Source organism: Rattus rattus, chromosome 9 (genome assembly GCF_011064425.1).
Source record: "Rattus rattus isolate New Zealand chromosome 9, Rrattus_CSIRO_v1, whole genome shotgun sequence".
NCBI classification, from domain to species: domain Eukaryota; kingdom Metazoa; phylum Chordata; class Mammalia; order Rodentia; family Muridae; genus Rattus; species Rattus rattus.
In genome coordinates this window covers 25,281,953-25,302,775 of record NC_046162.1, presented here as the reverse complement: position 1 = coordinate 25,302,775, position 20,823 = coordinate 25,281,953, and the positions used below count along the sequence as shown (strand labels likewise).

General features: G+C 41.2%; 1 protein-coding gene across 1 annotated transcript in view; it reads right to left on the bottom strand.

Annotated features, from left to right (window-relative positions):
* Gabrb2 (gamma-aminobutyric acid type A receptor subunit beta2) overlaps positions 1-16,467 on the bottom strand; it is a 206,888-nt gene extending 190,421 nt beyond the window's left edge. The window contains exons 1-4 of the mRNA XM_032913444.1: positions 16,162-16,467; positions 14,713-14,938; positions 14,496-14,587; positions 13,461-13,528 (exon numbers count right to left, since the gene is read on the bottom strand). Coding sequence (XP_032769335.1) covers positions 13,461-13,528; positions 14,496-14,587; positions 14,713-14,789 — 237 coding nt within the window. The 5' untranslated portion in view covers positions 14,790-14,938; positions 16,162-16,467. The remainder of the gene's footprint in view (positions 1-13,460; positions 13,529-14,495; positions 14,588-14,712; positions 14,939-16,161) is intronic.
* Between the last annotated feature and the right edge of the window lie 4,356 nt (positions 16,468-20,823).

Here is a 20,823-nt window from a genome sequence, read left to right as displayed (position 1 = left end):
GTATATTTCTCCTCATTTTGATCTTATCAATCTATGTGGAAGTTAGATAAAGTATATTAAAGATGCAGGTATCAGATGAGTTTTGTTTGAGGAACACATTTCTCAGGACTTAGAAATGGGTCTGTTCCAACTGAAGACTTGACTCGGGTGGATACACGTGTCGCCATTATTTTCACAGACACTGAGGTGCTGGTCAGCACAGCGTTCTGAGACAGGTGTCTTCCCATCGAAATGGCGAGTGTGATGTCAAGGACTGATTTTCCTTTGCTCTAAAGTCTCTCATAAAATTTAATCAAAATCTAATTTTGTGCTTAATTCCCAGGATTAGCATACACTTTCTTTGGAGCACATCTTTGTGTGTGTGTGTGTGTTCAGCAAGAACTAAATTCATTTCTCAGGAATAAAAGCTAATGTACAAGAGCTAAGAAAAATATAAATTATATTGTCCAATTAACTCACATATTCTACTGGTGCCAAAAGTGATAATTACTAGCAGAAACCATTTCTAAATCATTGAGCCTATATGCATTCACATTGTGACAAACTTGAATATTTTTTAATCAATTTTTTTTCAATTTTGTGAATTACCCACCACCCTTGGAGATTATGGCAAAGGAACATCTACTCAATTCCTAGGACATTTTTTCTTATTATCTTTAGGAAAACTTTTTGGGGAGGCAAGCTTCATTTCCACCCCTACCCCTTTCTGGAGAATCATAAAAAAGAACTGTGTTGTCTTGGCTCTAACTAGACTCTTGCTTCATCTACTAATCCCTGAGCCCACATTCATAAGCTGAGAATGTAGAATTTATTTCATGTTTGTGCCATTTCATAGAAATTTCTTAATGAGTTTTAAAAATTAGTCATAATCATTTTCCAGTTACATGTCAAAATTTTCCATTTTCCAGGTGAACCTTTCAAACTAAAATGTTTTTTGAAAATAAAGTATTATTGCTTCAAAGAACAAAGAGAATATACATATACCATATACTTGGATTCAGATCATTCTAAATCATCTAAATTCAAGTTATTGGTAGAACATGTAGTTCACATGTGCAAGAGAAAAGAAGAGAGAGAGAGAGAGAGAGAGAGAGAGAGAGAGAGAGAGAGAGAGAGAGAGAGAGAGAGAGAGAGAGAGAGAGAGAGAGAGAGAGAGAGAGAGAGAGAGAGAGAGAGGCAAATCAAAAACCAATTCTGGGCTATCCTTATATAGTCCTTATAGCATGCTTCATGTATTTTATACCAAGCAGAGGTCAGCTTTAGTGTAAAACATAAGCCTTTTTTCTCCTAGGTCGTGAAGACATACTACAGACTCGTGGGCAAAAGACTGCTATTTTTATCATTCCCTCAATCTCTCCCACTCCCCTCTCCGTGCTTCATTTTAAAATAAAACAGTGTAAAAACAGCAAGCAAATGAGAACTGGAGAAGAAACAGAGAAATGGGGATCAGAATCTAAACCCTACTCACCCACAGCTGCTCAGCCCTACTTAAAATTCTTTGTCATGCTGGAATTTTTTCCAGGGGAGCTTCTTTAAAATGACTCCTTGAATGCATAGGCACAGGGGAAATTTTCCTGAACAGAACACCAATGGCTTATGTTCTAAGATAAGAATCGACAAATGGGACGTCATAAAATTGCAAAGCTGTAACACAAAGGACACTGTCATTAGGACCTAACACCAACCAACAGATTGGGAAAAGGTCTTTACAAATCCTACATCTGATAGAGGGCTAATATCTAATATACACAAAGAACTCAAGAGGTTAGACTCCAGAGAGCCAAATAATGCTATTAAAAGTGGAGTACAGAGCTAGACAAAGAATTCTCAACTAAGGAATACTGACTAACTGAGAAGCATCTAAAAAAATGTTCAACATCCTTAGTCATCAGGGAAATGCAAATCAAAGCAACCCTGAGATTCCACCTCACACCCATCAGAATGGCTAAGATCAAAAACTCAGTTGACAACAGATACTGGTCCTCACCAGCATCTGAAGATGGAGATATGGAGAAAGAGGAACACTCCTCTATTGTTGGTGGGATTGCAAGCTGGTAGAACCATTCTGGAAATCAATCTGGTGGTTTTTCAGAAAATTGGACATAGTACTACCTGAGGACCCAGCTATACTACTCCTGGGCATATACCCAAAAGATGCTCCAACATATAACAAGGACACATGCTCCACTGTGTTCTTAGCAGCCTTATTTATAAGAGCCATATGTTGGAAGAACCCAGATGTCTTTCAACAGAGGAATGGATACAGAAAATGTGGTACATCTACACAATGGGGTACTACTCAGCTATTAAAACCAATGACTGCAAGAAATTCATAGGCAAATGGATGGAACTAGAAAATATCATCCTGTGTGAAAAAGAACATGCATGGTAGGCACTCTATGATAATTGGATATTAGCCCAAAAGTTCGGAATACCTAAGAAAAAATTCACAGATCATATGAAGCCCAAGAAGAAGGAAGACCAAAATGTGGATGCTTCTTTCCTTCTTAGAAGAGAGAACAAATACTCATGGGAGGAAATACAGGGACAAAGAGTGGAGCAGGGGCTGAAGAAAAGGTCATCCAGAGACTGCCCCAACTGGGGATCCATCCCATATGCAGCAACCAAACCCAGTTGCTATTGCTGATGCCATGAAGTGCTTGCTGACAGGAGCCAGATATTGGTGTCTCCTGAGAGGCTCTGCCAGACTTACTGATACAGATGAGGATTGTTGCAGCTAACCATTGGGCGGAACAAGGGGAACCCAATGGAGAAGTTAAAAAAAGACTGAAGGAGCTGAAGTGGTTTACAACCCCATAGGAAGAACAAAAATATCAACCAAGCAGACCCCACCAGAGCTCCCAGGGACTAAACCACCAACCAATGAGTACATATGAAGGGACCCATGACTCCAGCTACATATGTAGCAGAGGATGGCATTGTCTAGCCTCAATAGGAGGAAAAGCCCTTGGTCCTGTGAAGGCTTGTTTCCCCAATGTAGGGGAATGCCAGGGCATTGAGGTTGGAATGAGTGGGTAGGAATGGGAGCATCCTCAAGGGAGGAGGGGATATGGGAGAGGGAGGAAAGGGATAACATTTGAAATGTAAATACATAAAATATCCAAGAAAATTAAAATTAAATAAGGAAAGCTCTCAAAAAATAAAATGACCCATAGTTTGTTTCATTCGAGATTAATGATGATGAGGGTTATCTCTGAAAATACATTTCAGGGATAGGCCATGACTACCTAGCAAGCACGTATCCTCTTGCAAATGAACAAATGAACAGAAGAGGGGAAAAATAAAAGATTTGAACACAAGTTTGTAATTTTTAAAATTGTCAGTCTTTAAAGATTATTTTGTGTTTGGGTGAATGACTAGTTGCTCTATTTTCTAGATATTGTCAATCTAACTTGCCACAATCTCAAAAACAGGAATAGTCAAAGCTTTGTTTCGAGTAAACCCTGCTTTCTAAGAAAAACAGACAAAGCTCAAAAATATATTTTCCTGTTTCAGACATTAGAACTGCAAGGTAAAAAAAAGTGGATATATTCATAGACAATACCAAATAGCTAATTTTACCTATTAAAGTCCTACTTCCTAATATTCCCATTAACAAAAGAAAATGCAAAAAAAAAATCTTGAATTTTACATAACTATTAATGATTCCCATTTTCATGGAAATTGAAAAACTCTAAACCAGTAACAAAATGAAAAAAGAGTAAATATATTGCACCTCTTTAAAAATAAAATCTTGAGTAAATATCATACTTGAGAATGCTTCATAATATATGAGTGTCTACATCCATTGACAGATATCTTTTCCTAGAGTCAAACAGCCTGAGGTGTTAAATGTCAGTGATGCCCTTTTATCTTGTGGCTATGGACAAGTTAATAATTCAAAATTTAGTTCAGACATCTGTAAAATAAGAAATTATTTCTATCAGTTATTAGGTTAACTGTGTTTTTTTGTTTATCTAAAATAAAATAAACATTTTTCTATACAATCTAAGCAGTTAGTAAAATCCCAAAAACTGGGTGTAGAGATATTCAAAATCTCGAATTATAATTTTGGTTATAAATTATGAACTTATATATAATGTACTTTAGGTACCTTAGCATTTATACATATATATTTACACACACACACATACATAAATATATATATATTACATATGTTGATACAAAAGTCATTACTCTTCAACTTGTGTATATCTATGAATACATATAAAACCTTCTTATAAAAACCAGGAACTCACTTATAAAATTGTAATACTTTTAGAAAATAAATTAGGGATACTTTTCACAGAAAATACGTGAACATGAAAGGTGAATTCTATATAGTAGAGGAAGACTTAACTCTAAGGTAAAATTTCCTTCAATAGCTACTGTCAATCCTAACCATTATGGTGCCCTTCAGTTAACACTGAATGAATATTTTCCAAAAGGCTACAATGTCAGTGCTTTCTCTGTGCCTCCAACAAATTCAGCCCTCACTGCTTGCACATCTGGGTATAGCCAGGCCTCTGCTGAGCGCATCATCGGTACTTGCAAAGTCTGGCCCTCCAATCTCTAGTTTTCCTCTCTGGCTCACTCACGTATCCCTTTCCTAAGCTATACATTGATCCACCTTCAAAACTTCATTAATTTAATTGTTACTGTTGTGTTAGGAGGAAATTTATTTCATCTTCAATTGCCTGAGAATTGCTTTATAGTGAAGACCTCTTGGCAGGGAAATGGACACTGGGTGCCAACTTAGAGAGCAAAGGAATGAGAGCTGGCAATAGAAACGCCTGAAGGACATTAACAAAACTGTCATCAAAAACCAACAGGCAAACACCTCTCCAGTCTTATCCACATAGATGGCACAGCCCATTTATCCCCTTGAGTAACGCACAACATGATAATATAATATTATGCAGTAAATATTTGGCAAGTAAGATTCATAGCTGGAAACATCACATGGATTTTTTTGTTTTATATCTTTTGAAATTCATAAATATTAATGTTTTCTGCTTTAACATTCAGTTTTAGTGCATGTTTACACCACCCAAAATGTGGTAATTTTATAAAAACTCAGATATGAGTCAAGGTAATATTGATATTTAATACAGTTCTCTCTTTTGCATATTTTGAATATCATTATTAATAAAGGAGACAAACACATTAAGTAAGTGCTCCTTTATTTTTTTAGCTAATCACTTCCCATAATTGTAAGCTTCCCTAAAATAGATACAACAGATTCCTTTTTTACTTATAGGTAATGAGTAACAGGTAAATGATCATTATGTTCATTTATTTTCACATCACGCAAATTACAGAAAGAATGCAGGATAACCCCCATAGAACGAACAACAATATCAACCAACCAGACCCCCCCCCCAGAGCTCCTAGGGACTAAACCATCAACCAAAGAGTACACATGGAGGGACCCATGGCTCTAGCCGCATATGTAGCAGAGGATGACATTGTCTGGCATCAATGGAAAGGGAGGCTCTTGGTCCTGTAGAGCATAGAGAGATGCTAGGGCAGTGAGGTGGGAGTGGGTAGGTCTGTGGGGGAGCACCCTCATAGAGGCAAGGGATGGAGATGGGGTGGGGGTGCTACACAGGGGAAACTGGGAAGAGGGATAACATTTGAAATGTAAATAAATAAAATAACCAACTTTTAAAAAGAAGGAATACAAACACCAGTTTGCCTTGGCGACAGTGATGTTACATATTTTTTGTTACTATAATTGTAAATTACGAAATTAAAATGCACATAAATGCAAATTAAAATGCCCTATGAAATGAAAATGCACACTATACTACTATCAAATAACTAAGAGCATTGTACTATGAATAAGAACAAGAATTAAAATGTAATAAGCCCAAGTAAAAACAATTTTAAGAATTAACAAGAATATGTTTTTTTTTCATATTCTCAAATTGTTTACCCACAATAGGCTTTTAAAATTAAATGATAAAGGCCTTTAAATACAGAAAAACATGGCTCAGGAACAGTGCTTTTCCTTACTTGCTTGAAGAGAAAAAAAATGCTATTCTTCACACCAGTAATTCTAAAAGGCATCTTTTGATTTCCAATATTTAATGGCTGTCACTTGCACTTAATGAGTAGAAGCAAGAAGTGCTGTTGAACACTCTATGGTACATGCAGTAGCCCTCTGTAATAGAGTGGTAATTGACCCTAAGTACCAGCAGTGCCAAAGTTCAGATGGTTTGAATGAGAGTCCAAAATAAGAAAGCACCCTTGTTAAAACGAATCCTCCCTCAAAGTGTTTTTCTTTTTCTAATTTATGCTCTTGAAGGGATTCTGTCATTGTGCAATAGGTTAGGAGAAAATAAAACATGTATGACGCATTTCTAAATCATGACATTGAAGAAGGCCCCCCATCTGCTTTCTGTACAATGTAAGTCCATATTCACATCTCTAATTCACCTCCCATTCAAGCAAAGCCTTGCTGAGTATCCAGTAAGAGAAATTACAGATGATGTACTCAGAGACAGAGAGAGAGAGAGAGAAAGAGAGAGAGAGAGAGAGAGAGAGAGAGCGCTGAAAGAAATAGATCATAAATCTTAAAATCAGAATTATTAAATTGAATAGCTGTTCAAAAACACATGAAAATTTTAAAAATCCAAGGCTTGTGATGAATTGCAGTTAGATCATGTAAGAAAGAAGGGGAAAGTAGAAGGAAACAGAGCATCTTGATAATAATGAAGGAAATGTAAGAGTGTGGTGGTTTCACGCAGCGCCTCCCCACAGTTTAACTTCGTGAAAAGAGTTTAAAGCTGTCAAAAGTTAAGTCAGCAACATCGGTGGCAATTATTCATCATAAATTAGGAACCTTTATGATCACTTGATTAATATTGCTGAAGCGCCCCAGTAAAATTAGACATGTCACTGACTGATACTCATTAGCGATGAAAGAAATTAATCATACAATCAGCTTCCTCAATGGCTTGAGATCTTAGACCAATCTTTATATATCTCTGGATAAAGTACCTGACTGAAGGCATCACTTGTTTAAAACTGAGGTGTTTTAAAACTAGGACAAGAAATGATAGAAACATCTTATAAATCACTGGATCATCTTATCCATCCACTAATTTCTTACACACACACACACACACACACACACACACACACACACACACACACGACAATGATGATGACCACCACCACCACCACCACCACCACCACCACCACCACCACCACCACCACCACCACCACCTCCACCACTACACCACTGCCACCACCTCAGAAGAATTCAAAACAAAACCATACAAAGAGTATCCTGACAGAAAGCAAAGGATCAAATAGTTAGACTTCCCTATGCTAAAAGTACACTCTAAATGAGATGCTAAGATTGAGGGATGAGAAGGTGATTATTTGCTGCCTGTGTGACCTTGAAAAAGCCACCCTTCATCTCTGCCCTTCAGGTCTGTCTTCTCAGAAATAAGTTGATTGTACTGATCTCAGCCTCTATAGGATGTTTGCTAATGAGATAATGAGAAATAACACAATGACTGCAGAAGAGCCCAATAAACAGGAGCTGTAATTATCTTATCATATTAATGAGATGGTGATGATGATAGTGGTTGCTGAACCCTGCACGGGTGGAGGAGGAGAAAGAGAATGAGACAGTAGGGAGGAAGACAAGATGGAAAGTAGAAGGATACAAAAGCTTGTGGATAAGAGCAAGGGGAATGCGGCAAGGAAAGAGAAAAGGTGGAGGACAAAAGAAGTTGATGAAGAAGATGAATAAGAAGAAGAAAGAGAGGAGGAGGAAGAAAAAACCGGGGAAGCATGTAGAGAGGAAGTGTAGAAGAAGGAGGAAGAGTATAAGATTTTCTATGAAAAAATCTGTTTAGAGCTAGTCAAACATGTTAGCCTAGAGAGCTCCGAATGTACTCCACAACAGCCATGCTGGCTCCTCTGACTCATTAGATAATGTCTCTTCTGCTACAGAGGACATGAAAGTCTTTAGTAAAGAAATCTCTCAGCTTCTCACTCTGTCCTTTATTGTTCTTTGAATCTTCTGCCTTCTGCCTCCTGAAGGCTATTTCTTCTCTAAGTGTACATGGTTACTTTTAAAGCAAATTTCTTCTCAAAAATGTAGTTGGCCTCCAACCACTAAAACATTTCTTATTGTGCTCCGTTAATATGTTCCTATTCCTGTGACTGAGAGACAGCTCTCCCAGCTTCTTTAAAGTGATTCCGAAACATGGAACCTGATGGACCACTTGTTTCTCATTCAAACTCTCATGAGCATCAGCTTCTAAGACATTAGCTGAAGGCTCTTACGTCAATAGTCAACTACTTCTTGGCTGCACCTTACCCACCCATCATTCTCTCCTCTCAGCTCTTTTCCTGTTTTCTGACACATAAACTCCAGTGCTCACAAGGCCTCCACTTTTTAATTTTCTCCTCATATAGTAATATGTCCCACTTACCTGACACAGTGTTCAAGTGTATGCTCAAGCCTTCTTTCTCTGTTATAGGCTTCCATTTTTTTCAGTTACCTCCCAGTTACCCCCACTTGAAAGCTACACACATATAGAAAACTCAAAAGCAGCATTGCTCAAACCAAACACACCAGCAGTTATTACGTCATCCTTCCAACCTCCACTGCCATTCTGCCCTTCTCTACAGAGATAAATGACACCATCGAAGTCTTGGGGTTCATCTAAAGTGTACCACTCCTGATCTTTAAGGTTGTGGGTTTTCTCTCTCCTCCACTGCCATCATATCTTAATTCACCAATGCTCCTTAGCCTTTGTACTTAGCTTTCTTGTTTTTTTCCTAACCTTAGACATTGCTCCACTTCTCTTCACCCCCAGAATTTCAGAACCAACTTCTAGAGCTTGAGTCAGACTATATGATTCTGTTTAGAATTTTGCATGAGTCTTTACACTCTTTAGAAAGATAACAAACTCTTTAGTAAGGCAGGCAGGCAGACAGACAGGCAGGCAGATGGATGAACAGATAGACAGACAAGTAGACAGACAGACAGGCAGATGGATGAACAGACAGACAGACAAGTAGACAGGCAGGCAGACAGACAGGCATATGGATGGGTGAACAGGCAGATAGACACATGGTCATAAATACACACACACACACACACACACACACACACACACACCACACACACGCGCACACACACACACACACACACACACCTCTCTATGATCTGATGATCACTGCCTCTGGCTACATTACCAACTCTTCACTCTTCTCCCTAGGATCACACCAGCATTTTTCAAGCGACCAACAATAGAATACCATTTCCTTCCCCTTTGCATATTCTCGTCTATGTCAGCTTGATTTTCTGCTTGGAACACCCATCCACAGATCTCTAACTTCCCTCTTGACATCGTCTATGTGGTTCATCCTTGTTCTATATTTTTATAATGTTCTGTCCTCCTTCAAAGTACTTACAACCTGACACTGGGATTCAGTCTACATCATTTTAAATGGTGCATATCTTCAAGTCAAGCACGACTCTGTGCTGTATTTCTCCACATAGGCATTACCGATTGTAGACAGTAATAGCTAATTTCTGCTATGACAATGAATTCTTCTTTCAGTGAGGGAAACTTCACATACTAGCAGAGACGATATTATTTGTTTGATGTCATTCGTCAATATTATAGAAGCAGACAGGCAAACTGTGTAGCAAATAAGCCAACTTGACATACCAAATACCAAATGAGCTTTGAAATTGAGCGGCAGAGACTGAGAGAAGACAGAGACCACTGGGCACCTGCTTGACTGCTCACCAGCGTGTGAAAGAAAAGATAAGATGTAGGCTAAGAAAGCATAAGAATCTGAGGCATAGTTGAAGGTTCGTGGACACTTAAATACACATAAAGTTGCATGAGGTCAGGGCGATACCCTTTGTTGCTCTACCCATCAGGCCTGACACACATCTTGCTAAATAACTGTTCCTTGAATGGAATTTTAAGCTGTGCAGCTGGTGATACAAGAAACATCTGTATATTTTTAAAGCATTACTTCTCTCCATTTGCCACTCCATAAAAAAAGGTAATTTTGTGAATGTGTTTACTAGAACTCTTTCCTGAAAAGTGAAATATTGCTTCAGTTGGTTGGCAAATGTGCCATTTCAAAAATGAAGACTCTGCCTCAAATGAAGAAAAAGCTATTTTGGTCCATAACTCTCACAGCCAAATTTGAATCGTAAAATGCACTTTTCATCAAAGAATCTTAACAAAAAGATTCCTGCCAATTTAACCAAGACATCTAAAAATATTTCATTCTAGAGCCAAGCTTCCTGCTTAGCAGCGTTCTGACTGAGATCATGGTTTCCAGAGATCTTCCATTGGGTGGCGGTCACTCAGGTTGAGAACCTGCCCCACTGTCACCACCTTCCGAAGAGCTCAGAATCACATTCTGTCTAGGAATTTTGGACTTCTTTCGGATTTTACTATACTTCCAAGTTTTCCTGAAGTTTTTATGTATTCAACAATCACCATAACACACTGTAACTAGAGGTATGTGTAACTTGTAGACGGTAGTCTCTTGACACTTATTCTGTACAGTTCAAGCAGGAAGAAATGGAGGAGACCTCATGAGGTACCCAGCTATTAAAAATGGACACAGGGCAGCAGCAGGAATGGATGCTGGGTACACTAAATGCTTGCCTGGTTTTTACCGCTCATTAAGTTAGATGCAACTAATGTCATTTTTTAATCCTGGTGGTTATCTGAGATAGTAGGAAAAGAAATATACTCTCCTTTGACACCTAAGGAAATAAAGATCTTTTTGACTGTGAATAATCTCATTGTGGCCAAGAAATAAAGCTGGTACCTAATGCTCTTAATCCAGCTATGGATCTTTCTACAGGTATCATCTGTTTAAAAAAATATCAATACACACCTGTATCACTGCAGTTCAAATATGTGAGTGGTCTGGGGGCTGTCATTTTTTAAAGGCATATGGACAATAATAAAAATTACAGAAACGAGAGACAATAGTTCACAAGCCATAGTGAACAAACATGGGTATTAATCAACCCTGAAACTTCACTTAAGTAGGTAAAAAACATTCATTAGACAGTACATGTAATCAAACGTCCTAACCCTGGTAGGCCTTTGTGTACTATCCAATACACGTCTTATAGTGAGTTACCCATGGGGGCTCAACTCATCTGTTGCTTCCAAGCGCCTAACCGTATTTTGAAGCAAGATAATAAGTATATGTGTTACAAAACTGTTTTTGGAGGGATAATTTTGGGTCAGTCAGACTGGCAGCCCAAAGTGTGTCTGGACAAATGCACGGTGTCAGCACTAAGCTAAGAAAGGAGTCTGGCTTGGGATTTTTCACACCTGCATCAGATCATTAATGCTACAGTGTTGTCCCATTTACAAGCTGACATTTATTTTTGCACTTTCGACATCCCATGACTTCTCTGCAAGAGTAAATAGCTCAAAGTGATTACACCCTGCCTCAGCCGGATCTCTATTTTGACTAGCAGGTCTTGGCATTGTGTCCACCTCTGGTACCACTCCAAAATGGTGCATACAGGAAAAAAGTGTCAGTGAAGTTCATGAAGAAAATGAAAGCTTTACCACTCTATGCCACGTGAGGATATAATACACTCAAGCCCTTTCCAACCTTTTGTTGTAACCTGGAGTAATTTTGTGAGCGTTGCTTTATCTCATAAATTTGTTTTTTATTTTCTATGAAATAGTTATTTTGTGATGTCTTCACAAAAAGCTGTTAGTAAAATAAAGTTTTATTGGGGAAAATGAGCAAAATCTTTTTTTAAAAAAAAAAATGAGATATGAGTCTGACCAACCACAATTTAGAAAATACAAAACCTTAATTGATTTCTATATAACTTTGACATTAGAGATTCAATTTAGAGTCAAGTACTTGGGACTTGCAGAGGTACCCAGATTAGGGCATTTTCTATTTTTATGTTGAAGATCAAAATATGCAAACTTATGGGCGACTTCTCAAATCCCACAAAAGTAAATATTTGCATGTCTGAGAAATTAACTTCTTAAGAAATACTTTTTCTATCTACACAGGGAAATTTCCTACTGTGTCTTTCTGAGTCATCCAATACTATGTATCTTTTGTGTTTGTGTATCATACAATCAAAACACTGCCAATTATTAGATTATAAAATTTCTGTTATTAAACCACTGCTGCGTTAATTGATTATCCCCCTTGAGTTTCTGTTAAGTGGTCAGAAGCTTATGGTGCCTTTAGATTGTTACTGCCCAGCATCTGTAGCTGATATGCTAGTTGCCACTTTGAATTCTGGGAATATAAGAACTTCTGTTAAATTGAGGTGAGAGCCAGGCTAAATCCTAATACTTCAAACTTCTTGAGTTAATTAGTATGCCCTAAATTTTATGTCCCAATGGCTGGTTTAGAAGTGTTTGTATAAAAGCTCACACACTTCATCTCCTTCTTTAATTATTTGTCCACTCTCAAGACAGGAAGACAGGAGGATACCATAGAACAATCTCAAATGTTCTGTATGCTATCAGATTTGAAAGGAATACTGGATTTTTAAGGTTCAGTTTATCTAGAGAGACTTCTGAGAAAAGGAAAGAAGAGAAGGAAAGAGGGAGGGAGAGAGGAATAGAGGGAGAGAGGAGGGGAAGAAGGGAGGGAGGGAGAGAGGGAGGGAGGGAAAGAGGGAGAGAGGGGGAGGGGAGAATTTACAGGAGAAATGTCCGTGAGTTAAGTGGGGGAATCTGGGACACTTGTCCTTGTCATGTATGTCCGCAGTGCTCCAACGTGGGCAGCAGGGGGCGCTCCTGCATGAGGCATAACCCCACCCCCCCTCCAAAAAGTGCTTCCCTGTTGGAGAACACAGGTTCTTCCCACACCCCTGTCTCTTAGTGTTTATTCTTTTTCCAAAGACTGAGTGTGGCTGTCAATAAATTGAATGTGCTTGGTTCCCACGATGATTAGCGTCGTAGGAGCTGTAAGAAAGTACATTTGGTATGAAGCTTGCCTTTTTGGATAGAGACTGGTCAGCTTTTATTTTATCTCACTGGAATAGCAGAGGGGGTTAAAAGAGATGGGAAGTAGTGAGGGCAGGGCAGAGGTGTCAAATATCATCAAGTACAAGGAGGCAATTTCCTAAAGCAACAAGTGGGCATCAATATCCTAGGACTTATTGATTCGTCTCTCTGTGACAGTTTAGTTTGTAAAATAGACTTCCTGGTAAGGTATTTTCTTTTTTTTCTTTCTTTCTTTCTTTCTTTCTTTCTTTCTTTCTTTCTTTCTTTCTTTCTTTCTTTCTTTCTTTCTTTCTTTCTTTTTTACACATAGCATGAATTCCAGGACCATATACCCTCTCCCTGTCCCCACATTATACACATATTAAAGCTTACCCCACCCAACCCCCAGTGGCTGCACAACCCCCTCACAGTCCCCATTGCAGAGACATATCCGTGAGTATTAATACTCACCATATTGACTTCAGAAACCATATCGATGCTGGCGATATCAATGTTCATTCCTACTGCCACAGGGGGACCTGCAAAGCAAGATGGTCAGCCATGTGACTTCTCAGAACTTAGTCATTCACACCTGAGTTGTCACTGGAAACTCTAAAGAACCCCCTCCCCCCCAGAGGTAATCCTCATGCTCATTATGTTCCTACATCTTTGCAATAGGAATGTGGGGGATACTCTTCTAGGAATATGCACACATGTGCTGGTCGGACAATGAAGCCAGCTGTGTCTACACATGTTGGTGGCTCAGCTTGTGAATTCCTACAACTCACAGCGACACAAGAGAGTTTTAGCCCTAGGGATTTGTTTATATTGCCTTGAAGCCCCCTCCTTCTTCTTTTCCCCACCCACTTCTGTGTGTAGGTTTTAACTCTTTGAGTTCCAGTAAGAGTCTGAGGAAAATTAAATGGCCACACTAGCATATCTGGGGTTCCAGGGAGAAGTGCCCTTTTTCCTCTGCTATCTTTATTCTCAATCCCCCAGACCCTCTTCTCCCCTGTACCATTCCCGGTAGAGGGCTGGATAGAATCCCCGACGTAAGCCACTTTAAACCACGGCCAGAACTCTTCTAAAGTAGGTGGGCACTGAGAGTCGAGGCCACCTCTCAGCCAACCGCCTGCACATTGTGTCCTCAAAAGTACTCACATTATAAGACAGCCCCGGCCGGGCACACACCGTTAACTAAACTTAAGAGGCTTGTATCTCAAGAAACCTCAGGCTGGGGACAAAGATATATCACAGTGAAGGAGAAGGAGAGCGGTTACCAAGTCTGATCACACTCTAAGGGGGTCTCTTGAAAGACCTCTCAAGTGCTGGAGAGAAACAAACTGGCTTAAGTTTGGATCTGTTCCTCAGCAAGGTAAAATAGGGAAACATTCCATACACCACATGCACCCACAACTAAGGGGCGGAAAGAGAGTGCATACAAAGCCCAAAAGACAGCTTAGGCTGGAGCTGGGCTGTTTCTTATTTGCCAGGCAATCCCATTACCTCCGAAATCTGGTCTCAGACGAATGTCATAGCCTTTCAACAGTCTGTCCACCGTCTCTTTAACCAGCGACATATTACTAGGGTCATTGACACTAAAGAAAAAAATGACAATAACCAGGAATGAATAAAGAAGACAGCACGGCATCTTTAACAGCCCTGCTCACAGAGAGGTATGCAGACAGAGCCCTGACAAGTGAGAAAGGAAAGCGACACTTACCTCTGAGCACAGACAGCGGCGATTATTAAGGGAAATGACCAAATCCCAAAGTAGCCCCTTTTCCGGACTCTCCACATCCCTTTAGTTTTTGGTGGGATTGAGGGATTCACTGAAGAGAGGAGATCCAACTTAGTCTGCCCAGTGCAGTAATTCTAATGTGGAGCGCATGCGCACGGCGTACCAAAACATCAAAGGGGCAGCGGCGGCTGCCGGGGACCGAGATTTCCTTGTTTAAAAAAATTAAAGGGGAAAAAGGAAAAGAAGCATATATATGTGTAATATGTACATGTTTGAATAATATTAAACTACTACCCCAGAAATGCATCCAGAGTAAAATCTTCGTTGTTTTCTTTTTTCTTTAAGACAAAAGCAACCAGAGCGTCTGGTAAGTTTCTGTTCTAGGATGTAGTTGCACCTCACGATGTGATGGGGTTTTAGAGTGTGTGTGTGTGTGTGTGTGTGTGTGTGTGTGTGTGTGTGTGTGTGTGTGTGTGTGTCCTTAAATATTAAGAAGAAAAATAGGACTAGATGTAAGGGAGGAAGATTGGTTTTGAAACCCACCTCCCGGTCTAAGCAGGTTGAAAGGGGCAAGGAGTTGAACTTTTATTTCCTTAAGAATAGCAATCCCCTGCCTGGGACAAGCGGAGGTGGTGGGGGTGGGGTGGGAGCGCTAGGAGTGGGGAGGGGGAGCAGTGGGAACTGGAGTCCGAGGAGGAGAAAAAAAAAAAACCCAATGGGAGGAGTGCTGAGCAAACGTTGGATTTTGAACGAGGGGGGTGGGGAGTGAACTGTGAATATGAAAGAATCAGAATGGGTTTGAGAAGAAAGGGGAAGAATACAGGAATTCAAAGATGCTGGTTTTTCCTGGGAGTCAAGGGGCAAGCTCTTTCTTCACTACTCACGAGTGATTTCTTTCTCTTCCTCCTGCTCCCACTTTGTCCCCTGTTCCCTGGGAAGAAAACCTCGGGGTCTTGGTTTCTGGCGCTGTGACGCTCCTGACCCGCTAGTACTGCTATTTATAGCAGGAGGGGGAGGGGGCGAGGGAACAGTCAGTCAGGCAAAGGCTTCTCTGGGTTTGGGTCTGACTCTGCACTGGGAAATTATAAGTGGTCAGAATGAGGTGTGACTGAGGGACAATGGAGGTGGGGACGTGAGGGACAGAGGGTGACAGGCGTTCCAGCACAGGTGCGGGGCCAAAAGGCACCCAGCGCGAGGGCGGGTGGCGGGGTGGGATGCGCTCCTATGGCCCCCCACGCCTTGCGGACGCACGCGCACGGCAGGCACACACACGCACACACACACACACACACACACACACACACACACTCACAGGCACGCACGCACGCGCGCGCGCGAACACACACACACACACACACACATTCACAGGCACGCACACACACACAGGAGACACACGTGCGATCACAGTCCTTGCCACCCACCACTCCTTACCTCACCAGCAGGAGCTCGCTGCCCACTACTGTGGCCCAACAGAGCTGCACCCCTGCCGCTCCTCTCTGGCCAGCTGAAGATGCACCTCTGCGTCCAAACCCAGTGGTTCACACGAGGCTGGCACAATGAAGGAACCCCCGAAACCGTCTGAGCCACGGAACCACCAAACTACACACCACAATTTCCCCTCTTCCCTTCCTAGCCCACGGGAACCCAAGACTGCCCACTTCCCTCCTGCTTCAGGCTCAACACGGACACCAGATCGAGACTCATTTCATAGGAAAAATCATTTCCTCTGCTCGGGGCGCGCGGAGGGATGGGGGGCGGGGCGGGGCAGGGTGGGAGAAAAGAGGATGCCGAGAGCACCCGGACTGGGATGCCCTGGAGTCGTGTTCCCTGTTTTATATAGGAGACGACAGGGAGGGAGCACGGCAGGTTCTTCAGCTACCAGGCACTCTTTGGAGAAGAGGTGAGAAGGCAGATCTCAACCCTGGGTCCTGGACCCCAGTATTCAACCTAAATCTACTACTGAGCCTTGTCATATACCGAGAGCGCCTACCATATTAAGAAAACCGTGCTTAAAGCAATATTAGCTCGAGGTTGACTCCTTGGTGACCCCATTTTATGGGTTTAGAAACTAGCACATCGAATCTGAGGAACATGTCCAAGGTCATTCCGGTGGACAAGGATGGAAAGTGATTGCGCTTTTAAAGCAGTGTTTCTAACCCTTAGACTAGACTGCCTCAACTCTTAAGTTTCAGGACCTCAACCTCTGCTAGCTCCTTACCGCCACCCGGGGGACCTCCAAGAGCCCGCTGTGCCTGTGGTATGGAAAAGCTCACAGTTTACACAGGGCTGGTGGTCCAGCAGGTCTCTGGTGAGAGCAGCAAACTGATCCTCCACGGGGTTTGCAGCTAGCTTGGCGCTGCAGGATGCCAGCTGAGGGCTCTTAGTCCCCACAGTGGCCAGGTCCAGCTTCCCCTCTTGACCCACATAGTGAATGACACCCCCACCCCCGCCCTGCGCGCGCGCCCCGGGACATTGAGAGTCATTATTCTGGGGCAACTTAGAGAGGTGACTCCAAGGGAACTGTGGAGGAGGGATGGTTGCCAGCAGGAATCTGATAGTTTCCCTAGGGTGGACGACAAACCAGAGGGAAATAGTCTGGGGAAGTTAGCACCAGAAACACAGGGCAGATGTACTATTGCATGACTATCTGCCAGGTGGAAGCCACACACACACACACACACACACACACGCACACGCACACACTGACTGGTGTGGGGCAGAGGGAGCTTGGCTGATCTCTCTTCCTTTTCTTGATCTTACAGTAAGACTAATATTCAAGCTAAGTGTAATGAAGAGAGAAAAAAAAATATGTTTCAGTAAACACAAGGTTCTCAAAGCAGTTAGCCAGTAATTCAATCAAGTCCTAGAAAACTCCTTTCTCTCCAAAAATATCTCCAAACACAGACTTCGTTCCATTAATTACTCCTCCGATCTGTCCATCACCTTCAGGTTGTCTAGTTTGGCTGAAAGAATGAAGTTCAGTAAACTAAATCACAAAATACCCTCATATCCAACCAAAATAATAGTAGTGATCCAATAAATAATTACATACATACATACATGTGAATAAATACATATTGAAGATCTTTTATGAATGGATCTTCTCAAACACCTAGAAGTAACTGCAAGACATTGATGTCTCTAAAATGTGGTCTCCTTGACTTATCTAATCTAGATAAATGTTAATACTGTTTTCTCCACTGGATTAATGTTGAATGATGTAATCACTTGAGTAGCATTTGTCACGAAATTAGCAATCTTTAATGAGTGGGCACAAAAGCAAACAACGTGGCGAGGCAGTCATCTTTAAAGACGGGAAGAACCCAAATCCGATGCAGTTGTTATAAATTTGCCTGAGGAGAATAAAAGAACTGCCATTTGGAGAAAAAAAAAAAACGCATAGTAAACGATGAGAAAACAGAATGGCAAAAGATGACAGGAGATCCTTTGCCTCTGCGTGGTAGGCCTCATGGGCATCTCTTATCAATGACTGTAGGGACTAATATTAAAATACATTTGTTCTACTTATAAGATGCAAGATGGGTATGACTGAAACAGATTGTATTTCTGAGACTCTCAGGAAGACTTGCTGGTATAGCTACTTAGGAAGAATACAAAAGTGGAAAAGAAACATCGCCTCTCACCTGAAGTTGTGTGGACCCATGGAGAGCATGCTCCAAGATCCAAAAATGTGAGCTGACAGGCAAAATGTCATCCCTCAAAGAAAGCACGGCTTTATAGTCATCTCCAAGTCTCTGGTATGTAAACACCAATGGGCAACAATACTCTGCTGTCTATCACTCTTCTCATCGTCATGGATAAATGTTATTTGTACAGCGTTGACAATGATGACCTGAAAACAGATATGGTCCTCACCCTCTTGGAACACGTATTCTAATATGGTAGATGGTTATCATAGAAATAATTGCAGGTTGAATGCGTGGAAATGAAATGGTCTGTAATGTGGATGTGTAGCCTGTACCTGAAGAAAGGCTTCACTGCACGGAATTTGAAAGGTAAGCTATCCTTGGGCTGGAACCCAAATGTCTTTCCTGTTGGTTAACTCCCACAGCATGTAGAGGTGCTATGCAGGCAGCCATGAACCCTAGAGCTATAAGGCCAACTTATCAGGCAACAGGAGCTCACTGGTACCATAGCTACACAACTCTTATGGGGTGACTGAAAGCCTATAGATTGTATTGGAGGCCGACTCCACAGGAGAGGCTGCATGCCTCCTACTTTAAACTTGGTTAAAAAGAATTTCTTGGGATGTAATAGACCTTCGGTGGGGAGGACCTCACCTAAATTGCCTAAATTGATATGGCAGTGTAGATGACTATGTTTAGATCCGTAAACAAATGAGTTCCTCTCACCCTAACTTAGAGAAGCTTCTCTCTGCGGTGGACGGCAGTGGATGTGGAAACTCGTGGCTGCTCAAGGTTTTTAGACTAAATGATGGTTGAAGTGCTCAGCTCTTATCAGGACACTTTTAACACTACAAGAAGAGGCAATTAAGGCAGTGCAAGATCCAGAAGATAGGGGGACCGCAAAATGCTATCTTTAGGCCAGGACACAGCTATTGCAATCATAATCTCACAGCAGCCTCAGCTGCTCTGAGTTGGAACAAGACTGGACATGTCAATAGATAATTCTGAATCTAGTCGGAGCTTATGGGACTCTGACCTACTCTGATGAACTACTGACAACGGATGGGTTCTTGAGCAGGTACCAAAGAGTGAGTCCACTTAACTTCGGTGGGTAATAATGAACCTGTAGCCACAGAGGTGATCTTCAAATTGGTGGGTTGCAAAACGAAACAGAAAGGCATGAAGCTTGAATGATGGGAGGGGACTCACATAACAGGGAGGAGGTGTATGATAGAAGCAGAATAGAGATAAGAAAGAGCTGGAGGTAGGGGGGAGCAACCTAGTACATAGGATAGACATAGTGAAAGGGCAAATTTAACTAATAATAAGAAAGATAAGCTATCCCGATAGAGAGTTAACCAAGGAACAGTAGAAATAGATGGTGAGAACTGCAGCACCCACTAAAGAGACAATGGGACTATGGCTCTGTTTGGAAGCAGAAGTGCGGCTGATGAATCTTAACCACACTGGAGAATGACAGGCATGGCTGTGAGTGATCTGTCAGAATGGAGGGGCGAATGCAGATGAGAGATGATGTTGCTCTGAATTAAGACAGGGATGATAAAAACAAACATGTCATTGTCATCCTAAAGACAAACTGGCTAACCTTCTTGACAGGTGGGATATGGGGAATGGGGGTTAGAAGGACTTGGGTTGACTCCTATATGTCTGGTCTGAGCTACATGGTAGTGACAGTTAAGAAATGTTGATTATGTTATATTCTGTTTGACAATGTTCCCTATATTATTTGGCTCTCTGAACTCTAATGCTTAGAACTGAGGGTTGCCAGCTAGGCTGGGGACACCCACTTCTTGGCACTCAATGCTTACCTCTTTGGTTTTACTAATTTTAATTTTTGAATGTATGGCCATGCAATTATATCCATATTTTACCCGTTTCATTTTTACCCATTTCTGAATCAAAGTAAGATATTGTACAATGTGGGGTTCTTTTCGTTGATTTTGTTGGTGTTCTCTTCGGGAACCAACTAGTATTCCTCCAAGCCTGAAGACAATGTGTTTGATTGCAAAATGTCATGGGAGCATGAGCCTAATCCAAGAAGAACGACCAGAGCAAAAAACCTGGATATTCTAGAAGTTACTCTTTCTGGCCTGATCCTGGGGAAAAATCCTGATGATCTGGGAAGAAAGTTTCATGGTAGTGATTGCTTGTTTGGCTAAGCCATTGGAACATTTGAATTTGTAATTATGTTAATAAAATGAATAATGGCTCTCAGCTTTGAAAATTGATCCATCTTTTTAAATAATGTCAGAAAATTAACGATACTCAAGAGCAGAAACAATCCTCAATAACCTGTAGAAATAAAGCTTAGTGTGTGATATGTGTACACACACACACACACTCACACATATTTTCAGGTGTGGAAAAATGACACTGTGGAATTATTAAAAAACTGAATTCAAATCCCCAGAGCCCATGTAAAGCT